At 45.6% G+C, this 21,898-nt stretch overlaps 2 protein-coding genes across 6 annotated transcripts in view; one reads left to right on the top strand and one right to left on the bottom strand.

Annotated features, from left to right (window-relative positions):
- Positions 1–1,905: 1,905 nt before the first annotated feature.
- Positions 1,906–8,194, bottom strand: ZNF511 (zinc finger protein 511). Its single transcript, XM_027460589.3, has 6 exons — positions 8,016–8,194; positions 7,866–7,939; positions 7,099–7,300; positions 6,759–6,883; positions 5,692–5,877; positions 1,906–3,808 (listed from the first exon to the last, which is right to left on the bottom strand). Exons 1-6 carry the CDS (start codon positions 8,133–8,135, stop codon positions 3,739–3,741), a joined length of 777 nt encoding a protein of 258 aa, XP_027316390.3. The 5' UTR covers positions 8,136–8,194; the 3' UTR covers positions 1,906–3,738.
- TUBGCP2 (tubulin gamma complex component 2) overlaps positions 8,141–21,898 on the top strand; it is a 29,034-nt gene continuing 15,276 nt past the window's right edge. For 4 of the 5 annotated variants that reach the window (XR_011810408.1, XM_038181304.2, XM_038181302.2 and 1 more), the window contains exons 1-9: positions 8,141–8,268; positions 9,238–9,391; positions 11,792–11,920; positions 12,275–12,451; positions 15,603–15,762; positions 17,141–17,348; positions 19,092–19,291; positions 20,457–20,646; positions 21,548–21,693. Coding sequence is in view for 4 of the 5 variants with exons in the window: in XM_038181304.2 (XP_038037232.1) it covers positions 9,242–9,391; positions 11,792–11,920; positions 12,275–12,451; positions 15,603–15,762; positions 17,141–17,348; positions 19,092–19,291; positions 20,457–20,646; positions 21,548–21,693 (1,360 nt within the window). In the remaining variant the exon portion in view is untranslated. Of the gene's footprint in view, positions 8,269–8,591; positions 9,010–9,237; positions 9,392–11,791; positions 11,921–12,274; positions 12,452–15,602; positions 15,763–17,140; positions 17,349–19,091; positions 19,292–20,456; positions 20,647–21,547; positions 21,694–21,898 lie in introns of those variants that run through there. The other variant, XM_038181303.2, reaches the window with a different exon arrangement.

Raw genomic sequence — 21,898 nt, 5'->3', positions numbered from 1 at the left:
CCAAGTGCTGCGCGTGGCTTCAGTGGCTATAGCACTACCAGGACTGCTGCCACTGTAATGGTTGAGCTAGCAGCTGCTGGGGCCTGGAGCAGTGCATGAGGCTGTGAGAGTGTGGGCATTAAAAAGGACATGAAACTGTTGGAGAGTGTCCAGAGGAGGGCTACGAAGATGGTGAAAGGCCTGGAGGGGAAGACGTACGAGGAACGGCTGAGGGCACTGGGCCTGTTCAGCCTGGAGAAGAGGAGGCTGAGGGGAGACCTCATCGCAGTCTACAACTTCCTCGTAAGGGGGTGTCGAGAGGCAGGAGACCTTTTCTCCATTAACAGCAGCGACAGGACCCGTGGGAACGGGGTTAAGCTGAGGCAGGGGAAGTTTAGGCTGGACATCAGGAGGGGTTTCTTCACAGAGAGAGTGGTTGCACACTGGAACAGGCTCCCCAGGGAAGTGGTCACTGCACTGAGCCTGACTGAATTTAAGAAGAGATTGGACTGTGTACTTAGTCACATGGTCTGAACTTTTGGGTAGACCTGTGTGGTGCCAAGAGTTGGACTTGATGATCCTTAAGGGTCCCTTCCAACTCAGGATATTCTATGATTCTATGATTTCCTTAGCAGCATCTTCTACACCTGACAAAGCTTTCTGCTCACCTTGTGCCTGAATCCCAATGGGATTTTGGTGCCACCTCCCACCCGTTGCAGCAGGATGGTGCTGGTGGGTGCCAGCAGTAGGCAAGTAGCAGGTGAGCAGCAGGCAATCCTGTCATTTCAGTGCATTGGGTGGAAATGGTGAGTCTGGGGCTTGTCCTCTGCTCTGACCCTCAGGTACAGCTTCTGAATGAGGCAGAATAACTGTGAGGAGAAACAGCCTAGAGCTGGCTGCCTTTTCCTTTGTTGGGTTTTTGTTTTGTTTTCCTTTTCTGGGGCATAAAACCTCTGCAGCAAGCCAAAGCTGCTCAACCACCTCTTCTTCTTGCAGTGCTGGAGCCAGAGACAGCACCTCCAAGATTCATAGAACAAAATCACAGAATGGTTTGGGTTGGAAGGGACCTTAAAGCCTATCCTGTTCCAACCCATGCCACGGACAGGGGCACCTCGTATTAGACCAAGGTTGCCCAAAGCCCCATCCAACCTGGCCTTGGGCACTGCTGGGATAGAGCATCCACAGCTTCTCTGGGCAGCCTGGGACAGTGTCTTGCCACCCTCACAGTGAAGAATTTCTTCCTATTAAACCTATGCTTAGTTTAAAGCCATTCCCCCTTGTGCTATCACTACATCCCCTGACAAAGAGCCCCTCTCCAGCTTTCCTGTAGCCCCCTTTAGGCACTGGAAAGCTGCTATCAGGTCTCTCTGGAGCTTTTTCTACTCCAGGCTGAACAATCCCAGCTCCCTCAGCCTGTCTTCACAAGAAGAGGTGTTCCAGCCTCTTGATCATCCTCGTGGCTTCCTCTGGACCCTCTCTGACAGATCCTTCCTGTGCTGGCTGCTCCTGAACTGCAGCTGGGGCCTCAAGAGTCCTGTCTTCTGCAGCACAGGGTTCCCGGGCTGGCAAAGTAGGGGGAGCTGGAAAGATCTCCGTCATTGAAGGCTGCAAGACCTCAGGGTGGTGCCCACCCACATCCTAAGTCCACTGATAGCTCCAGTGACTGGAGACAGCCCTGCAGGCCTGGCATCCCCAGCAGCAGCACTGCCAGGGAGGAGCAAGCTCCAAGAGCCACCAGCCACAGGGTTATGTGCCACCAGAGACATGCCAGGGATGCCAAAGCTAAGTGGGGGTCACACCACATGCCCTTCACTTCCTTGCTTGAAATAAAGTTTTCTCAATGGCACCAGCCACCCAGGAAAGGCTGGCCCATGGACTCTGCAAAAAGCTGATCTCCCCAAAAAAGAAGCAGCAGTGAGCCCAGAGTCTGTGATTATGATTTTTACTTCTTTTTTAAGACCAAGGGTGGACACTCAGACGCTTAGAGTCTGGGAAAAATGAAGATGTTTCCAGGTGGAAGCTTCAGAGCTAAACATACAAGGGGGAGCACTGAGCAGCAGACTTGGTTTCTCCCGTGTGATCTTCATACCTCAGCGCACCTGAGCCTGCAGGTTCAGAGACTTAACATTTTCAGTTATCTCAGCATGGAAATATCTCATTAGGGGCTTCCTGCTTTGGGACGTGCTTTTTTTGATGGCCTGCCTCTGCTGCTGGAGGTCCCAGGGCAGCGCATGGCGCTTGCTGCACTGCTGAAGTTGTGGGTGGTGGCAGGCACCAGATGTGGGGTGACATCCCTCCTTATGTAATATCCTCCACCCCACTTGTCCCTACCAGCACGTGTGCTTCCCTCTGTACAGCCTTCACTCTGTCCCTGCCCTCCCTTTCCACATTTCCCTCCACTTTACTCAGCTCCGGTTGGTTTGTTGGCCAGGGACCGCTGTAGCTGAGGAGCAAGGATTAAAGCTGGACAAACCAGCTGTTTTAATCATAATGAAACATTTTAAAACTCACAAGGAAATCACTTATGTCCCTTTAAAAATTGCTCTCTGCTCCTATTTGCAAGGCATTTCCAAAGCCTTTTTTTTTGCCCTTTGTTTCTTCTAGAGAGCAGAAAGGGAAAAAAGCAATTACAGATCCTAAGCTTCTTGGATAAATGCCATACCAGCAACCTCCTGTGATTATTTTTTTTCTTTATGGATGGAAAAATCATCTCCATCATCAATTGATTTTGGAGTTATTTGGGGCAAAGGCCAAAGGTTCCTTCTGCCTTTCTGGCTCCACCTGCATTGCAAGACAGCACCTTTACTCTCACCTCCACATTGCACCACTGCTGCAGGCTGGAACTTTTTGCTAACAACTGGTGACAAGAAACTGAAGTCCACCCCACCCCATGTCCATATGCTGTCAGAAGGGCTGTTTGCACCATCATCTTTCAATAATGCTGCTAGAAAACATCAGACGAAAAGTAAGCTAGACTGTGAAAGTGTTGTGCCTTGTTATCTAGGGGCTTTCAGACATACTCTGCTCAGTACACTTAAGGCAAGATTGCAAAGATACAGGTATGGCAAATATAATGTTTTTTTCTGCATGCATGGTTTCACTCAGGAGCAGCGCAGCCCTAAGCCACTCCAACAACAGCCCTTCTCAGACACTGCTCCATACAAACACAGTTCTGCAGGGGCTGGTAGGGAAGTGTGATACTCATCCAGCAGGCCAGCTGATGGGCTTGGGAGGATGAAGGGCTTCCTAGAAGATGGCATACAGTGGATGTTTCTCTGTGTTACCCCTGCTGCATTTTTGGCAGTGATTAAATCTGTGCAATTCTTGTGTCTGTCTGGAGTTCAGAAAATCATTTACCAAGATCAGGCAAGGTATGTCTAGAAAGTTGCTACTACCCAGAGGAGTCCTGCTGATGACGAGACACAACAACTCGGCAGCACAGAGGCAGACAAATTTATCTGTAGCTTGGTTTTGGGGGTATCAGAGAAGAGAGCTTTGTGGCTCATGGAGGATGAATATAAACATGGCTCTGCTCCAAGGGATGAGGTATGCAGACACAAAGGGACCGTAGCAAAGTACCTCCCGAGATACTTATGCATCCCAAACCGCACAACCCCTGTTGTCTTCTTTCCACTTTCCTGTAAGGGAGTGGATCCTTGCATGTGACTGCAAATATTCCTGCATGGCCACGGCACCACCGATAATGTTTGCTGGTGGTGGCAGATGGTACATTTTCATCTTGTGATTATCTCTAGTGCTTCAGACTTTCTTCCTTGGGCCTTTGAATCCCCTGGTGGCACCTTGCCCAAAGCAAATTGTGGATGGGACCCTGGAAAGAGAGACATCTGTTAACACGCATTTGTGAGATCTTCGCTCTTCATGTATCAGCAGAGGTCCTGCTGTGACCATTCAATTATCAGGAACAGTCATGCTTTAAAATGAGAAGCTGGCTTAGCCCAGGAATGCAAGGCTGGAGTTAAATGAGTTAAGTGATCTTTATTTGATACCAGTGCAGAACTGACTGCTGCACAGAGTAAGACTTGAAGCACAGGGCTCAGTTGCAGCCTGTGTTAGGAAGTCTTGCAGAAACAGACACTTATTTCAGCTTTTGCCAGCAGAGTAAGCACTGCAGGAGCTCTGTAGGACACAGGTTTCTATTGCAAAGGTCTGGCTGCACACTGATTCGCCTGGACAAGCTCTCAGTATGCTTATAGCCAGTCCATTTCCCAGCACCCATGCCCATCCCTTAACACCCCACCTCCCACACAGGCTCACTGGGATGTTTTTTGTCTTGCATGATTTCCAGCACACAGGATGGGAAGAGCAAGGTATCACAGACAACAAAGCAAAACATAGGGGAAATACTGTCTTCTTTTCCATTTATTCTGCACATTTCATTCATGTGCTGGAGGGCTCTCCTCTCTCTTCACAAGCAGTTACAAGCTGTTACAAAATGTAATACGCCACTGGGCAGTTAGAGTGTTTGTTTTTGTGGAGGTGTACGATTGCGAAAAGCAGAAGCAACAGGAAAAGTGAGGCCTTTCAGCAAAGTCTCTTATGACCAGGAGCATCATGTCAAATTCAAGATAGCTTTTCTTCCTTGCTTATAACCTGCTACTCCTGAAAAAGCAGTCCAGTTTAAAATGTCACTCTGTCAGTCACTTAGCATCACCTTACCCCTGTGTACATGTAAAGCAACCGTTTTCTGTCACATAGACCATTACATGCTACTGTCAAAATCAGACCCAGTAGGCCGTAGCATATTGGTCAGCACTTTCAGACATGGTTTCACAACTTAGAGTTGCGAAACAGCATAATTTTACAGACAAAGTGAAGTGCAAATGCCCATGAAAGCGTGAGGGAGCTGAGGTCCCTGTGTGGCACTCTGGCACAGTTGTGGGCACACCACGCTTCTTCCAGACTGCGAGCCTGTCTCAGATGCAGCAAACTCAGAACAAGGTATCCCTTCACTAGCTGGAATAGTATAAGGAAAACCTGGAACTATGGGTGCTGAGATAGCTCAAGGATACTTGAACTATACTGACCATTAACACTGTCACTAATACGTCAGTAATCCAGGTGCTGGGAAGAGCAGTGCTGCTTCTGTGACCTTTGGATCACATCACATGCTGCCACTGTGTGTAGATTTTACAGTAAGTGATAAAGATGATTTCAAAAGTCAAGGCAGTATTAGGCTGTTCAGATTCAATTTTCTGTAATGCTTTTATCTAAAATAACCAGAAAATACAGCAATGCTGATCTGGCCTTGGAAAAGGTAAGGAGGGTGTTCACCTACTTTATTTATACCTTGTCCCACGAGCCCAGAAAGCTACAGCCAAACACACCAGCTTGGCCCAGAGTCAGCTAGGATGGGAAAGCGCTACAAAGCAGGACAGAAACTTGTTTGAATACTTTAGGGCTTAGACTGCAACAGAATTACCTTCAGACCCATGCCACTCTGCAGTACTCTGGGAAGAAATCACCAGCTGGCAGAGTAACAGAAACAACTTGCTAACAAGGCTTTCACAGCATACACACACTTTTTATTCCTTATGCTTTTCTCTTTTTTAAAAGGGGCTTTTAAAAATAAATAGAAACATTACCTCTTTTATCGTCGATACAGAGACACCCTGAGCTGTGTTGCAGTATGAAATTAAGATGGTACGGTCCCAACCCTGGAAATTTTTGCCTGTGAAGGCAAGTGGTACAGACCTGGATTTATAGAGTCGTTTCTCTGGCACTGTGGGGCTGGGGCTGGCTGCAGGCTGAGGGATCTCCATTCTCTCACTGGGCCCTACTTCCATGGGGTCCACTTGGAACTGCTCCGAAGTCTCCATGCTGACATCCATTGGCACACTTGCACCCTGCTGCATGGGACAGCTCATGTGCTTGGTGCCACTGCAGAGACAACATTTTGTATCCTTTCTCAGCAGATGCCATGTGAGCCCAGAGCAAAGGAAACAAAAGGTATTTCACTATGAAGTTATAAAGCAGGTCAAGTCAGACTTCTTTGAGTTATTGCATGAAAGACATTTGGCTGCACAAAACACCCACAGAGGCCATAAAGCTGCTTGAGAGCTAAGCAGAAGTATTTAGCACTGCTGCATTATAGCATACAGCTTAGTCCCTAAGTTTTATTCTTCTATCCAGAAAGCATAACTTATTCACAGGCTTGATTCCCAACTGACGTTGGACAGGACCTCTGAAGGCCTTTAGTCCAATCCTCTGCCTCAAACAGGATCTACTGTATGACTGGAGCACATCACCCAAGCAAGTGTTGAAAGACTCCATAGACCCAGGCTCCCTGTCCCTTTGGGCACCCATCACATGGCTGCACCCCCATGGCAGAAAGGAAAGGAATTTTCTCTTCATCCCATCATCCGGGTCACTGATGATGGTTTTAAGCAGTATCAGTCCCTGTATTAATCCCTGTAGTAAGTGCAGCGCTCGCTCAAAATGAGAAGCCAGCTGGGAAAACCATCCACTATATTTACAAAGGCTCCTTGTGCTCTACTCACACTTCTTGGGAGTGGAATATCACAAAGAGTTGCAGATAAGGCGGTAAACATGCAAAAGGTGACACAGAGAGACATTGGACTTTGCATTTAAACTCAAGAAAGCATGAGAGAACTAAGACACACTTTAACGTTAAGATAAGGCAAAAAAACTTAATTTCTGAGTCTAACTTGCTTACTCTGGAAAGGGAGCAAACCAGCAGAGAAGCACAACACTACCTCTATGTGGGAAAGCCCGTTGTGATATTGCAATTCAGCAGTTACCTTTTCACTTTCTTTGGTCTACCAAATCGGAAGTCAGCAGGATAAAGGTGAATGGTGACCAAGTGATCCTTTCTGTCTTTGCTGCTCTTGAATTTCTCTGTACAGCCTTCTACCAAGCACTTGTACTGAAAGACAGGAAAAAAAGACATCATTGGCAAAGGCAACCTATGGGGGATGCAGGATCATTTTGGTGGGTTCCCCTCCTCCTTCATAATGTCTGAATGGAGCAAAACTAGAAGTTAAAGAAAATGTGGCTTTCTCAGTCTCACTGCCTTGCCAGCAACCTGCCACACACAGGGCAACTGCCACTTCCACGGGACTCATCCAATGGAAGACTCACCATGTTCTGTTTCTCAGCCATTATCTGGAAAAGTGAGTCATGCCACTCCAAGATGTGGATATCCAAGAGATGCCCTGAAGGAAAGGAGCGCTTGCAGAAGGAGCAGACGTTCCTGTGCAGTGTGTTGTAGTGGTGCTCGTAGCCCTCCAGGGTGTCAAAGACCTGGGAGCACCCAGAGATGTGACAACAGAATTCAGACACCCTATGAGGAAATTAGGACATCAACAGTATGTTACAGCCATACTCAACATATAAATTAGTGCCTTAACATAAGGTGTGTGCATCTCTTTAGAAGATTTTATTTAACTGTGGCCTTTTTAAGAAGGAAGGGGAGAGGAAGAATTGTGGCCTGCAGCTCCCTCACGGGGAGCGGAGGGGCAGGCGCTGAGCTCTGCTCTCTGGGGACAGCGACAGGACCCGAGGGCACGGCATGGAGCTGGGACAGGGGAGGGTCAGGCTGGGGGTTAGGGAAGGGTTCTGCACCCAGAGGTGGTTGGGCACTGGGACAGGCTGCCCGGGGACTGGGCACACAGCACCGAGCTGCCGGAGGTCAAGGAGCTCTCAGACACAGGATTTGGGGTTTGGGTGGTGCTGCGTGGAGCCAGGAGCTGGGCTCGGTGCTCCTTGCGGGCCCCTGCCAGCTCGGGGTACGCGATGACTTCTTCGCGAACAATCCGAAAAGCAGCCGAAGGACGCGACGGAGTTAGGATCGTGGCGGCGCCGCTCGCTGGGGTCCCCTGTCGGCTGCCGCAACCCCAGCACCGCACCTGGGTCTCTCTGCCTCCTCGGCCCGGTCCGTCAGGGCGTCCCGCAGGTACAGGTGCCTCTGCACGTCGCCGCCCTGCAAGAGGAGAGGCGAGCTGGGGGCTGCCCGCGGCCGCGCCGCTCCCCCCTGCCCCCGCCCCGCTCCGCCTCACCTCCAGCAGCGGGTGCTGCGGGCCCAGGCGCAGGCGGCGCGGGGCGAAGGAGAAGGGCGGCCGCGGCGGAGCCCGGCAGGGCGGCGGGGGCCGCTCCCGCGGGCGGCCGAGCAGCGCCATGGGGGCCGGCCGGGCAGCGCGCAGGCGCCGGCAGCGCTTCCGTGGGGAGGCGGCGGAGGCTTCCGGGCGGGGGCCCGCGGCGGGCTCGGGCTCGGGCTGGGGAGCGGGAGCGGGAGCCGCTCGGAGCCGCGGGGTGAGGACGGGGCACGGCGGGGCGGGAGGGAGCGGGGCCGGGAGGGAGCGGGGCCGCCGCTTGGGGCTGGCCCCGGGGCGGGGATCCACCGCTCGCTGGTTCCTCGCCGGGCGGAGCTTCACGCAGGGGCCTTCAGGCAGCCGCTCCAAACGGTTCTTTTTCCTTTTCTCTTTTCATTTTTATTTTTTTTTCCTTTTTTATTTTTCTTTTTTTTTTTCCTTTTTTATTTTTCTTTTTTTTTTTTCCTTTTTTATTTTTCTTTTTTTTTCCCTTTTTTATTTTTTTTTTTCCCTTTTTTATTTTTCCTTTTTTTTTTTTTTGTTTTTGTTTTTCCTTTCTTCTTTTCCTCTTTTCATTTTTCCCTCTTTTATTTTTCGGCAAGCCCAAAGCGCGTCCGTGTGCTCGCTGCTCAGCACGTCTAAGGCTTGCGGTGGCGAACCCCTCACTGCTGGTTCTGTCCTGCTCTTTCACTTGTGGCCTTCCTAGCTGCAGACTCGAACAGTTAATTTTGTGTTCATCCGTTCCTAATAAAGGGCAGCGGAATGTAAAGACCCTTCAGCGTGGAAGAGCTGCCGTTGAGTAACCCCAGAAGCAATGGGGGCATAGACAGTTTCGGCTGTGCCTGCAGTGTGTTGCTCAGCACGCCAGCTCTTCTCGTAAAGAGACAGTAACTTGGCAGCTCATGGCACTTCCATGATGAAAAGTCCTCTGCTGGTTCACCCTCACCTGAAGTGAGCAGAGGTAAACCAGGCCAGATGCAGAGTTGCAGTTTTGCTTGCTTTCTCCCCTTACGCATATTTTTTTTATCCCAATTAAATGTACCCTGTGGGCTCATAATAAAGTTAGGAAATGTTGGTTTACGTTTTCATGAAGCAAAATAATACCTCACTTGGTTTACATTTTTATGAAGCAAAATAATACCTCACTGCCTTTCTTTCTGTGCTCCATACGGTTTGTAACCTCGGGCAGAAATATGAGCGAGTTCCGCATCCACCACGATGTTAATGAGCTGCTCAGCCTGCTGCATGTCCATGGAGGGGAAGGAGCCGAAGTGTACATCGATCTTCTGCAGAAGAACCGCACGCCGTATGTTACCACCACTGTCTCTGCACACAGTGCTAAGGTAAATGCTGTGCTATAGTCACGGCTGAGATGTGTTTAAAGTCTTACGGGCAGACCTACTGAAGCATTGTTCTTCCTTTGCAATTGCTGCCAAAAGCGACACGGTCTCCCACAGTATTCTGCTGGAGAAGCTGGCAGTCCACAGCTTGGACAAGTACATTCTTTGCTGGGCTAAAAACTGGCTACGTGGCTGGGCCCACAGAGTGTTGGTGAATGGAGTGAAGTCCAGCTGGTGACCGGTCACCAGTAGTGTTCTCCAGTGGTCCGTGTCAGGGCCCTTACTCTTTAATATGTTTACTGATGACTTAGATGGGGAAATTGAGTGCACCCTCAGTAAGTTTGCAGATGACACCAAATTGTGGAGAAGAGTCGGCCCTTCCAGAGGGTAGGAAGGCCCTGCAGAGGGGCCTGGACAGGATGGGTCGATGGGCAGAGGCCAAGGGGATGATGTTCAACATGGCTCAGTGCTGGTTCCTGCACTTTGGCCACAACAACCCCATGCAACACTACAGGCTTGGGGCAGGGTGGCTGGAAAGCTGTGCAGAGGAAAAGGACCTGAGGGTGTTGGTCGATGCTCGCCTGAACGTGTGCCAGCAGTGTGCCCAGGTGGCCAAGAAGGCCAACAGCATCCTGGTTGTGTCAGGAATAGTGCAGCCAGCAGGACCAGGAAGGTGATCGTCCTCCTGTACTCTGCTGTGGTGAGGCCGCACCTCGAGTGCTGTGTTCAGCTTTGGGCCCCTCATTACAAGGACATTGAGGCCCTGGAGCATGTCCAGAGAAGGGCTACAAAGCTGGTGAAGGGCCTGGTCCACAAGTCCTGTGAGGAGCGGCTGAGGGCGCTGGGGGTGTTTGGTCTGGAGAAGAGGAGGCTCAGGGGAGACCTCATTGCTCTCTCCAGCTACCTGAAAGAGAGGTGTGGGGAGCTGGGGGTCGGCCTCTTCTCACAGGTAACTAGTGATAGGACTAGAGGGAATGGCCTCAAGTTTCACCAGGGGAGGTTCAGGTTGGGAATTAGGAGACATTTCTTAGAGAGAGGGATTAGGCATTGGAATGGGTTTCCCAGGGAGGTGGTGGAGTCACCATCCCTGGCAGCCTTTAAGGAAAGGTTGTACATGGTGCCCAGGGACATGGTTTAATGGGTAATAGTGGTGGTAGGGGGATGGTTGGACCAGATGATTTTGGAGGTCTTTTCCAGCCTCAATGATTCTATGATTCTATAAGCTGCTGGCTCCATGAAGACAAGGCATCCTACGGAGAAACTAGGCATAAACTCTCTTCAGTGTGTTTTCTTTGTGTATAACCTCATCTGGAGTCTTGATTTTCAACTTAGAGTAGAAAAGATCTCATCAGGAAAAGATAAAAAAAATAAAATCCTTGCATCTTGGAGGAACTGGTGAAAGAACATGAGGTTTGTTAAAACTGGGAGAAAAATTAAATGGAGCTTATTTTGTGCCTGTGATGGTTGTTTCAAATTGTAATTAGAGGGGTTGTTCTCTGAAGAAATAAAACAAATGAAAAATAGTAATCCTATGAAATGGGATTGTCTGAACAATATCTGACTTTCTTTCTGAGTACCCACCCATGGTATCAGGGATTTAAAGCCTGACAGTCTCATGACCAGGCATACTTCCATGGCCATTGTACTCCAGACGTACTCATCATTTATGTTACAGCTATAATTCACTGAAATGTAGGAAGGTTAAAGGAGGAAGCAGCACTGCTGGAGATCCGTAGTCCAACCCTTTGTTCATAGCAGGGCCAACATCTCAGCCACAGCAGATTGCTTAGCTGTATTTTGAATACCTTCAAGAGATTCCTCCGTTTCCCTAGGCCCCATCCCAGGGCAGCATTGCTCTCTCAGTAAAGGACCCCAGGGACAGCTTGGGCTTTCTTTGGTGCTGTTTGTGTCAGCGCCTCCTGTGCTTTTGCTGTTCCTCTCATGGCAAAGTCTGCAGCTCCTCTGTGAGCAATGGGCAACATGCTTTGCCCATGCTCTGGGTTCAATTCTTTTTGTTCATATCTCTGTTGTTAGTGAAGCCCCCAAAGAGGACCCGGTATCCAGATGGGGCTTCATTGGTGCCAAGTGCCTGCTGATACGAAACTATTGCTTCAGACTGTGCATGTGCAAAGTCAATTCTGCTACAGATCTTGTGCTTTCCATAATCTTTTCACTCCTGCAGTACCATGGCCATCACCTGTAGTTCTAGGACCCTCCCACACCTCTGTTGTAATTATTAGTAGGAAGCCAATGCTGTATAATTCAGTCCAAAGCCTATTCCCTGAAGTACTTTGGAGCCAGCACTAGCCTACACCTTGTCTCCATCCTTGCATAATGCTCCTCCCTTGAATGCTGTGATGATAATGTCTGTTAAACATTTAATATTAACTTGGTGTTTTACAGGTTAAAATAGCAGAATTTTCTCGAACACCTGAAGATTTTTTAAAGAAGTATGATGAGCTGAAGTCTAAAAATACAAGACATCTAGATTCTTTAGTATATCTGCTGTCAAAGCTCACAGAAGATAAAGAGGTTTGTTTCTGTATTAGAACTGAGTTTGCTATAAGTACTCAGAAGTAGTAGCAATGCAGTGGTCTTAAGTGCACACACTTTCTGATGATAATGTTAGGTGAAATGCATTGAAATCAACAGAACACAACCAGTTCTAGCATTTTCTGTTAAATATAACCAGTTCTAGCATTTACATTAAAGCACTCCTGAGAATTGCGCTCCTCTTGACATAGGCCACTTTAAGACATGATACTGGGATGTGAAGACCTGTGGTCTGATGCAGCGTAACCATCTTATGGTCAGATGTTTTTTGCTTTATTACATGTTGACCAATATTCACAAAATCTCTCCTTTTTTTTTTTTGTGTATGTACAGACACTCCAGTATTTGCAACAAAATGCTAAAGAAAGAGCGGAACTTGCAGCAAATGCAGTAGCCAGTGGCAGCACGAATTTTTCCATTTCCTCATCTACTTCCAAGATATCTCTACAGGAGCTTGAGGAGCTACGCAAGCAGCTAGGCAGTGTCACAGCCAACTCCAATGTACAGCAGGTACTAGCGTAGTCTCTTCCCTAGCCTTCGGCACAAGATCTTTCCCTACTGTTTGCATGTAGCTGTGCTCTTTCTTAACTTTTATTGTCTAGTGGAATTAAAAATGTTCCTATCCATGCAGATAATATAATTTCTCTCTCAAGATTTGTTAGTCAAATTATATTAAAGCTTTGTGCTGTTCTTCATAAAAGTAGCCTGTTCTATTTAAGTCAGTAAAGGTGAGTTGATTTTAGGCCACAGCAGTCCTTAGTGGCTGGGATCAATATAATTTCACTTTCCCATTTCAAACTACCTCTTTAACCTGTGCAGGCATTTCCTTTTCTGCCTGTAGTAGTGCTTACTCAGGAGCCCAGCAGCCTTTATGACTTGTCCCATCCTTGCTGAAAATTCTGCTCTCCCAGATATGTGGGTGCAATGCCTCACATAATCATTCCACAAGTGGGCACAGCCATTCTTTCTGCTGAGCTATTTGAATGAGTCTTCCTGTAATAATCCCAGTCAAAGAGGAAAAAGGGTAAAAACAGACAAACAAATGAAACAACTGTAAAAGTAAACTTTAGTATTGTAAGGCTTAGAAAACAGATAGGCAAATGTTTCATTATCAGTAGGCCAGAAAGTTCAAAGGGATGATTATTACTTAAATCCAAATATCATTTTTCCTATAATCAGTTATATAAATATCCATTTCCTAGCTATGCTTAGGCATTTTGGCTGCAGAAGGCACAGGAGCAACAGTATGAACAGTTATTTGGACAGAAGCAAAGATGATATATGGGGAGAAGGAGAAGAGTGGGGGCTCAGAGGTCCATAGCGAGTAACTGGACAATATGTGCAAATTCTTCCATTTAAAATTTTGTGATTCCTGTTCTCCTCAGAGTTTTGGTTTTGTTTCTGTTTTGCCTTTTGGCTGACTATTCAATAAAATCTGTCAAGGGACAAACCTCTAGGCTCTGAATGTTTCTGAGATGTAGACCTGCCTGTGAACACTCAGAAAACACATGCCAGAGTCTTTTCAGTCTGTGCCACAGCAGCTCTTTGCCTGAGGTCTGTGGAGGCATTGCCGTGTCTGTATTGTGTGTGTTGTCTGTTCATATTGATGGGGTGTGAATACTCAGGTGCTCACTCTGTAGGGGAACTCTCCATGTTTAGGGATGCCTACAGGGTTTCTCAGCTTTAAGGGCTTTGAGTGCATGTGATGATGGGGAGTGCAAACCCCCCATCTTCTGTCAGGCAGTGATGAAGCTGGTCTTGTTCCACAGATATTTGTGAAACGCATGTCTCCACAGACTGTTTGCTTGACTCATCCAAATCCACAGATGTTTTGAGTCAAGTGGTTGATTTAGATCATGAAGGAAAGACAAATTTCTAGTAAGATAACGTATGTTTTTAATAGGATTTATGTGTGGACTTGCTATAAGAGGAGAGAAGAGTAAGCAGCGTTCCCTAGAATGTATAGTTGAATTACAAGTTGGTTTCCCATGCATGCTTTTCCTTTGAGGCACAGATATGACTCTACAACCAAAGGAATTGAAATGGCAATGTAAGCCAGTTGAAAGGATTTATGCCTCCCTGCTGCTCCATTTACGCTTTCTTCAGGCTTACAGAGCTGAAACTCTCATAAAAAGTCTGATGCTCAGGGTCATTGGGTCATTGTAACTGTATCAACTCACGTAGCGGAAATATCTCAGTCGCACTCTCACAGAACTGTCACCTGCACTGAGGGTGGCTGTTGTTTTGTCCCTCCAGGAGAGAGATCCTGCATCTCCCTGCTGGCCTAGCCTATGGCTGCTGCTCCTCTGTGGGGAAAAAAGGTCTCCTGTCAAATCTTACTATCCTGAGAATATTTGTGGGAATGTTTGGACCTCATCTGTCTTTCTTCTTGGTGTTCCAGAATTCCAGCTCAATCCAGGAATCAAACGCGTTTTTTTTTTCCCCTAAATCCAGTACCTCTGAGTTGAAGCTTGCTGGAGAAGATCACTTCTGTTCAGAGGCGCTTTGTGAGCTGTTGTAGAGACGGCAGAGAAATCCAGAGGCACAGCTGTCACTACAGAGAGGCTCCCAGGCAGATAGGGTGTTCTGCAAGGCCATGAATCTGGTGCCTCTTGGGTCTGAGGACCTTGCACCAGGGTTATGCCAGCACTGAGGTTGCAGCAAACACCAGCAGAACTGGTGTTGTCTCTGGGAGCAGTACCGTGGCTGATTCTTGTTTGGAGGATTTTAAGACCTCACACTGAGCAGCTCTTAGGATGTGAGGAATGGTTGGGGTCAGCCCCAGGGTGAATGAATTCATGCATGAAAACACTGTCCTTTAAGATGCAAAGCTCATGTTTGCTTGCTTCCTTCACACATTCCTCTGAGACCTTTGAGACCTTCTATGAGAAGAAAGTAAAATGACCCTGTACATATCCCATTTCACATAAGTGTTTGTAGAGCTTAAGAAATAGCTTTTATAAGCATGTCCCCCACATTTGTGCACTTGTGGGTGTGAATGTTCATGTAGGTTACATGTCGTGCAGGCCCCTATAGCTGAGAATTAATCTTTTGCTCCATTTATTTTACTGACAGATATCCAGAGCTGGGGATGAAAACTTTTGACATTTTAAGAGCTCAATTCCTTCACTGACTGATTCAGAGTAAAAACAGCATTATTTTCCACTGGTGGATTATTGGGATTGCATTTCTAATACAGCTGCTCACTGGGCACTCTGCAGAAACTGAGTTCAGAAGTGTTCATTTACCTGTCTGCAAGTGCTCCTTGAATAAGATGTTACTGCTTACAGCTTCTCCAAGTAGTTCGCTGGCTTTTATGTGATGCACTTTGCAAACTAATAAGATTCCTGGTGCTTGTGCAGGTCCCCATTCTGCTCCCATATCTGTGCCATAGCACCGAGGCTGGTGGGGAGGCATACAGCAAGGCATTATTTGATGTATTCTCCAATAAAAAGAATGCCAACTGTATAAAAAAATCATCTCTGCAGCACTGAGACCAAGACTAGATGGTACTAACAGACCAAATCATGCACTGTGCTACTGTAACATCAGTTATTCTATTTTCTGTTCTCAAGGTAGCAGCTTCAGTCAATTTCTGCTTAAAATTCAAAATTTCTTGCACTTCTGAAGATCTCTTTCTCCCTCTCTCTTTTCCCAACAGCCTCTTGAGCTTACACGAAAAGTGCTCCGAGATAAGCAAAACAAGAAGAATTCAGGTCAGCCTGTTCCAGTATTTCCATCCTGGGTATATGAGAGACCTGCACTTATTGGCGACTTCTTAATTGGCACCAGTTTAAGCACTGACACAACGGTACCTATAGGTATGTGATACACAGGGAAAGTTACCTTAACATGTTATGTTCCATTCAGAAGTGCCATGATGAAATTCAGATTTCATCACGCTCTGGATGAAAGTGGCCTAAAAGCAAAACATGGCTCCTTGGACTCTGCAGATGAAGACCAGGGTTCCAAAAAAACAGAACAAAACAAAAGCAAACAAACAAAAAACAACAAAACCACCACCACCACCACCAACAAACTTACTTTCTTCAGTGCTTCTCCTGTGCTGAATTCCATCCCCATTGTTAAACCACACAATGTAATCTGTTTTGTGTTTTCCCAGTCCTTTTTCTCGAGTCATAGCTTCCATAAAATACTACTGTAGGAGAATCATATCTCTCTTCTCAGCTGTATTTGTAGTTGTACCTGTCAAAGGAGCCGTCATTAATCCATCCAGCTCAATCTCCTCTCCAGTAAGACTATAAAATACTTCCCGATTTGCTCTCGTTTCTAGCCAGAGCTGCAAGGGACCAATCTTACCCTATTGTGTTATAGCTTTAAGCAGAGTTGTGTATAGAACTCCTGTAAGAAACCTGTAGTTTCTTTCTGATGTGAATTTGGACTGTGTGGAACATGACAACATTAGGCTCATTCCTGGAGGTGCCCCTAAATAATGACACATAAATAAATCTACCATTGTGTTTCTGCTGTGTCCTCTTGGGACGTTCTTTAAGGGTATGTTCCTAGCAAGCTCAGAACCATTTATTTTGTCAAAGTTTGAAAAAGGCCAATATGGTTTTGCTTGCACACAGATCTTCTTTCTCTGAGATGTTGATTTGGATAGCAGGGCTGAGTGTTTCCCTGTTGTCAAATGGTTCTTTTAGCTGCATGGGAGTTTTAAGCGTGCCTGATGCATACATTTTACATGCTTTTATTTGAGTCTTTTGAATCATACATGACCGAGACTCTGTCATATCTTCAGTTAAATGTTTTTTTTCCAGGGATTAACTAATTGTGTAGTGCCCAGTAACCACTGGTGAGTGACTGTCAAATGACTGTCAACTAGAACTCCTCAGATCCAGTATAACTGAGCGTATTTCAGTGAAAGGATCGGCAGTGCAAGTGATGTTTTTGTGGTCACAGATGTCAGATGTATAGCCCTGTGTGCCTGGTTTACTTTGAGTATAAATGGCCAAAGGACTCTTTTTTCCCAGAAAGCAAGGTAGAAGATTTTGGAGCTGACCCTAATTCTGTTGTATTTCTTTGTATCTTGGTTCAGCTTTGGCTGATCTTTGTTCTCTTTGTATGGTACTATGTCTTCTTTTAAGCTTCAGGTTTTCAATCAAAATGATACGAATGATGAAGTAGTACAATGGCATGTTCTGATTGTGTGCTTTTTTGTCTTCCCTTTGAAAACAGGTACTTTGCCATTAGCCTCTCAGGAATCTGTGATTGTGGAGGACTTGCTATATGTTTTGATTGGCGTGGATGGAAGATATGTCACAGCACAGCCTCTTGTAGGCAGGCAGAACCGAACATTTTCAGTTGATCCAAACTTGGACTTGTCCATCAAAGAGCTGGTGACCAGGATTCTTCCTGTAGCAGCAAGTTACTCTGCTGTCACCAGGTACAGAACTGACATTTCCTCTCAAAGGAGGATGTTCTCCTTTGAGCATCAAGATGTAGAATATAGTCTGTCATTTTGCAGACTGTGACTTCCAAGCTAAATTGAAACCTTTGGGGGTATGAAATAAGAACGACACCTTATTTGAAATGGTTTTGACTGCATTTCTTTTTTTCTGACTTTTTCCTCTGTGCTGTGTGTTCACTTTTACATTTACCACACCTTTGCTGTATCCAAACACTGTCTTGTTGCGTTCAGACAAAGGCAAAATGGGTTGTGTTTTTTTATTATGGCTTGTCTCTTCCTGCTTTGCTATGGATTTCTCTTTGTTTCCTGTCTTTTGATCTCCTCTGGGCATCCAGGACTAAGACAACCTTTGTGTCCGCTGCTGAGCAGGAGACACAGCCTACTGCTGCTTAGTTTCTGGTAGCTACCTTAAGTAATGTTGAAAGGCTTTAGGATAAGGTACAGCTCACTGACAGCAGACGTTTGTAGTGTGGATGTCTGTGTTTGATTTGATGTCCCTAAAAGATCAGAAAAGAGAAAGAAATGTTTTAAGGAAACGATTTATCTAGTCTCTTTTACCCAACTCCTCAATGTGACTTGTATTTGGAAGCATCTCTCTTTGTCCACTAACTGTGCTGGGTCTGGCTGGGATGGAGTTAACATTCTCTGAAGCAGCCCACACAGTGCTGTGCTCGGCACATGTAGGTAGAACAGCACTGGGATCACACCAGCGTTTTGTCTATTGCTGAGCAATACTGGCACCACATCAGGACTCCCTCCAACCCCCCCCCCCCCCCCCAGGAGCCAGCAGGCTCTGGGTTGGCAAGAGGTGGGGAGAGGACATAGTAGGGCAGCTGACCTAAACCAGCTGAAGGGATATTCCATACCATATGGTGTCACACTCAGCAAAAAAAGGTGGGAAAGAGGAAGGGAGGAAGGGGTGCTCTCGTTATGAAAATATCAGTCCTCCCAAACAACCGCTACACTGACTGAGGTCCTGCTTCTCAGGACGTGGCTGAACATTGCTCGTTGATGGGAAGTAGTGAGTAATTTCTTTTCTCTCTGCGTGCTTCTGCGCAGCTTGCTGTTTTTTGTTCTTTTTTTTTTTTTTTCCCGTCTTCCTTTTCCCTTTAATTAAATCTTCTTTACCTCAGCCTGTGAGTTTTGTTTTGTTTTGTTTTGTTTTTTCTTTCCAGTATACTTTCTTCTTCCCTCTTCTGCTTGAGGACAGGAGGTGAGAGAGCAGTTGTGGTGGAGTTTGGCTGCCCACCTGAGTAAAACCACCACACTAATATATATGAAGCTGTCTATGTCTGATGAGATGAATCCCTGCTGTGGCATGGAGAGTCAGAAGCTAGCAACAATGTTTTCCCCAGTGTCTGGGTCCATGATACTGCTTCCTTTCGAGATCTTTTCCTGTCTTCTAATCTGTTTCTTATATAAAGGCAATCACCTTGAAAATGGTGGCTCTCACTTTTTATAGTGGTTTTACTCTAAATTCTAGATCCCCTGCAGTTTGAGAGGAAACATTTTCCCATAGCTCTCTGTACTAAGAAACTTGGTGATGAGAAGTAAAGAGGGGGACACAGAGCAAATGTGAAACATGAAACTCCATCTGAAGACTGGTATGCTTTGCAACACATGGTCTGTTCATGTTTGTATAACCTTCTGAAGTTAAAGTGCTTGAAAATGATGGAAATTGCCTTGTCTACCCAGGAGTTTCCATTTTGCATTTTGCAGGTTTATAGAGGAGAAGTCTTCCTTTGAGTATGGACAGGTAAATCATGCTCTGGCTGCTGCTATGCGTACTCTGATCAAGGAATACATGATACTAATTACACAGCTGGAACATCTTCAGAGACAGGGACTTCTGTCACTGCAGAAACTCTGGTTTTATATCCAGCCCACAATGAGGACTCTAGAGATTCTTGCTTCACTTGGTAAGTTTCAAAAAATACAGTAATTGTTTTGACAGATGCATGACAGTGGCTTCTGAGAACTGTACATAGTAACAATACAGAGGTGGCATGTATCATTATGTCAAGAGGCGCTGCATCAGCAGTGGCGCTGCATCAGCAGTGGCCATCTCCTGCACCATGTATGGTGGAAAGGCAGAACAGGCCCTCTCTGGATACCTCAGAATTACACTCACATGCTGAGTGATGAGGCACAGTTGCAACCGATTTGAGAACATATATTGCTTGCACATCTCACAGGAATACTGCCAGGCAGATAATCCTTCCTACAGGAAAGAATTGCAGCACTTTCATTAATAGCATTTTAATACCTTCAATTTCTTACTTCATTGTATAGTTTCCTCAATAATTTTGATTAAATTAAACTATCTGGAATGAGAATACTTTCATATTTCTGTCTACTAAGCCCAGAGGATTTATCTGGACATAAAAATCTGTTTTACATAGAATCCGAAGTTGGATCATCCTTCCTGGTATTCATGTTTCCTGAAATTTTTAGGTTTCTGGAACACAACAGTTAGCCATCTACATTAAGGTTTACTTCAATCCAAAATTCATGACAGTACTGTATTCCACTTCCTCTGTCCCTTACATCCCTTTTGCTGAGCAAAGTATAAATTTTACCATCAGCTTACCCAAAATCAGGTGTTTCAAGCTGCATGTGCGACTAGCTCAGTGTTATGTTGGAGAATGGATGTACTTTTGAGATTAGAGGTTTGACAAGCAAGTCACTGAAGTGTAGGATTCTTTCATTAGTGTCTGGAAAAAAGATCTCTGTATATGCTTCAGCACAGAAGCCTTTCGGACTTTGAGCCATCAGATGCTTTGTGTCTGCCTGAGTTCAGTTGTCCTTGTTTGGAGAGCTGCTTTTCATTATTACTTGTTTGTAAGGTGGATCACTTGGGATTTTATTTCAGTGTGTTTCAGGCTATAGGCTTTTGGCTGCATGGTGGAATAACCTTACATCTTCACAGATGTACAGGAGGAGTCTACTGCTGACTAGGAGAACTGTTGATGTCAGCTAATCAACTAATAAAGTCATTAAGTTTGTCAGCATAGCTTGTGCAGATAATTTGTGTATTTAAATAAAGAGCCTTGTGTCTTACACACCTATATTTTTTAATTTTAGCTACTTCTGTGGATAAAGGTGAGTGTATGGGAGGATCAACCCTGAGCTTACTCCATGATAAGACTTTCAACTACACGGGAGACAGCCAGGCCCAGGAACTGTGTCTGTATTTAACCAAGGCAGCCAGTGTGCCTTATTTTGAAATTCTGGAAAAGTGGATATATCGAGGCATCATTAATGATCCATACAGGTAAAGAACAGCTAAGGAATGAAAATGAAATCAAAAAGTTAAGAAATACTGTTTCGGTCTTTGGTTTTTACATTTTCTAGTGTACTTGTCCCTCTGTTCTATAGAGTCTGCATAGCCTAAGTGCCCAAACTGAGCAGCAGTAGGTACACAAGGCAACATTGCCTGGAAGGGGAGCTACTGGAGTGTGTTTAACTACATTTCCTATTTGATTCAATAGTTAAGCAATCAGGGGCATGCTCACTTGTTTTATAGCACGATAGTTCAAAATCCAGTCAAATTCCACCTTACCATGCTTGTCCCACTGAAATTGTTCTCCGTCCACATCCGCATCCCCTTCAGGACAGGGCTGAACCCTGTTCTCATAAAGCGCAAGTGTGATAGCTCACTGAATCTGTGTTAATGTAGTCCACTAATATGATCACCTGATATGAGTTAACGACACTCTCTAAAGTTTATTGACTTGTAGAATCATTTAAAGCATTTTTCTGTTCTTAATAGTTAATGCAACACTCCTGTTGCATACGGAAGTGTTTTCATTTCTTCACACATTTTCAGAATCCTAATGGGGGAGAAACTAAAATAGATTAAAAAAAAAAAAGCCTTCCTGATAGTGAGAAAGCAAAGGCCAGCTTCCTCACCTGTACACTAACAGCCAAATAACATTTAGGCTTGGTTTCTGAGCCCTGTAAAATTCTTTATCTGTGATAATTGATTGCAGATTAATGCAAACACTCCACAAAATGCTTCTCTTACTACAAATACAGACTAATTTCAGTTCTCAGTTTGAATTTATCTTCATGAGATCTTGTTTCTGATAGATTATATTACCAGTTTACAGCTCAAAAAAAGTAATCCTCATTGTACCACTTCCTGCTTCTAAACATCTCCTTTAAATGTTCAGTGAGTTCATGGTGGAAGAACACAAGTTGCAGAAGGAGAAGATTCAGGAAGACTATAATGACAAGTATTGGGATCAAAGATATACTGTTGTACAGCAACAGATTCCATCGTTCTTACAGAAAATGGCTGACAAAATACTAAGCACAGGTCGGTAAAGATATGTTTCTGATATAAGTGAAATCTAAGATGACCATTGCCATTCTTTACATAAAGATGAAATAAATGTCATCACATTTTGCCAGTTCATGGGGTTATCCAGCGCAACTTCTCAGAGGAAAAGAGGAAATTAAAAGGAACTCCAAATCATGTAAATAAAAAAATGTTTGAAGGAGTACAGCAGGAAGAGGAGCTT

This window comes from Anas platyrhynchos, chromosome 6, assembly GCF_047663525.1.
Source record: "Anas platyrhynchos isolate ZD024472 breed Pekin duck chromosome 6, IASCAAS_PekinDuck_T2T, whole genome shotgun sequence".
Lineage (NCBI taxonomy): Eukaryota > Metazoa > Chordata > Aves > Anseriformes > Anatidae > Anas > Anas platyrhynchos.
This window is presented reverse-complemented; position numbering and strand designations above follow the sequence as displayed.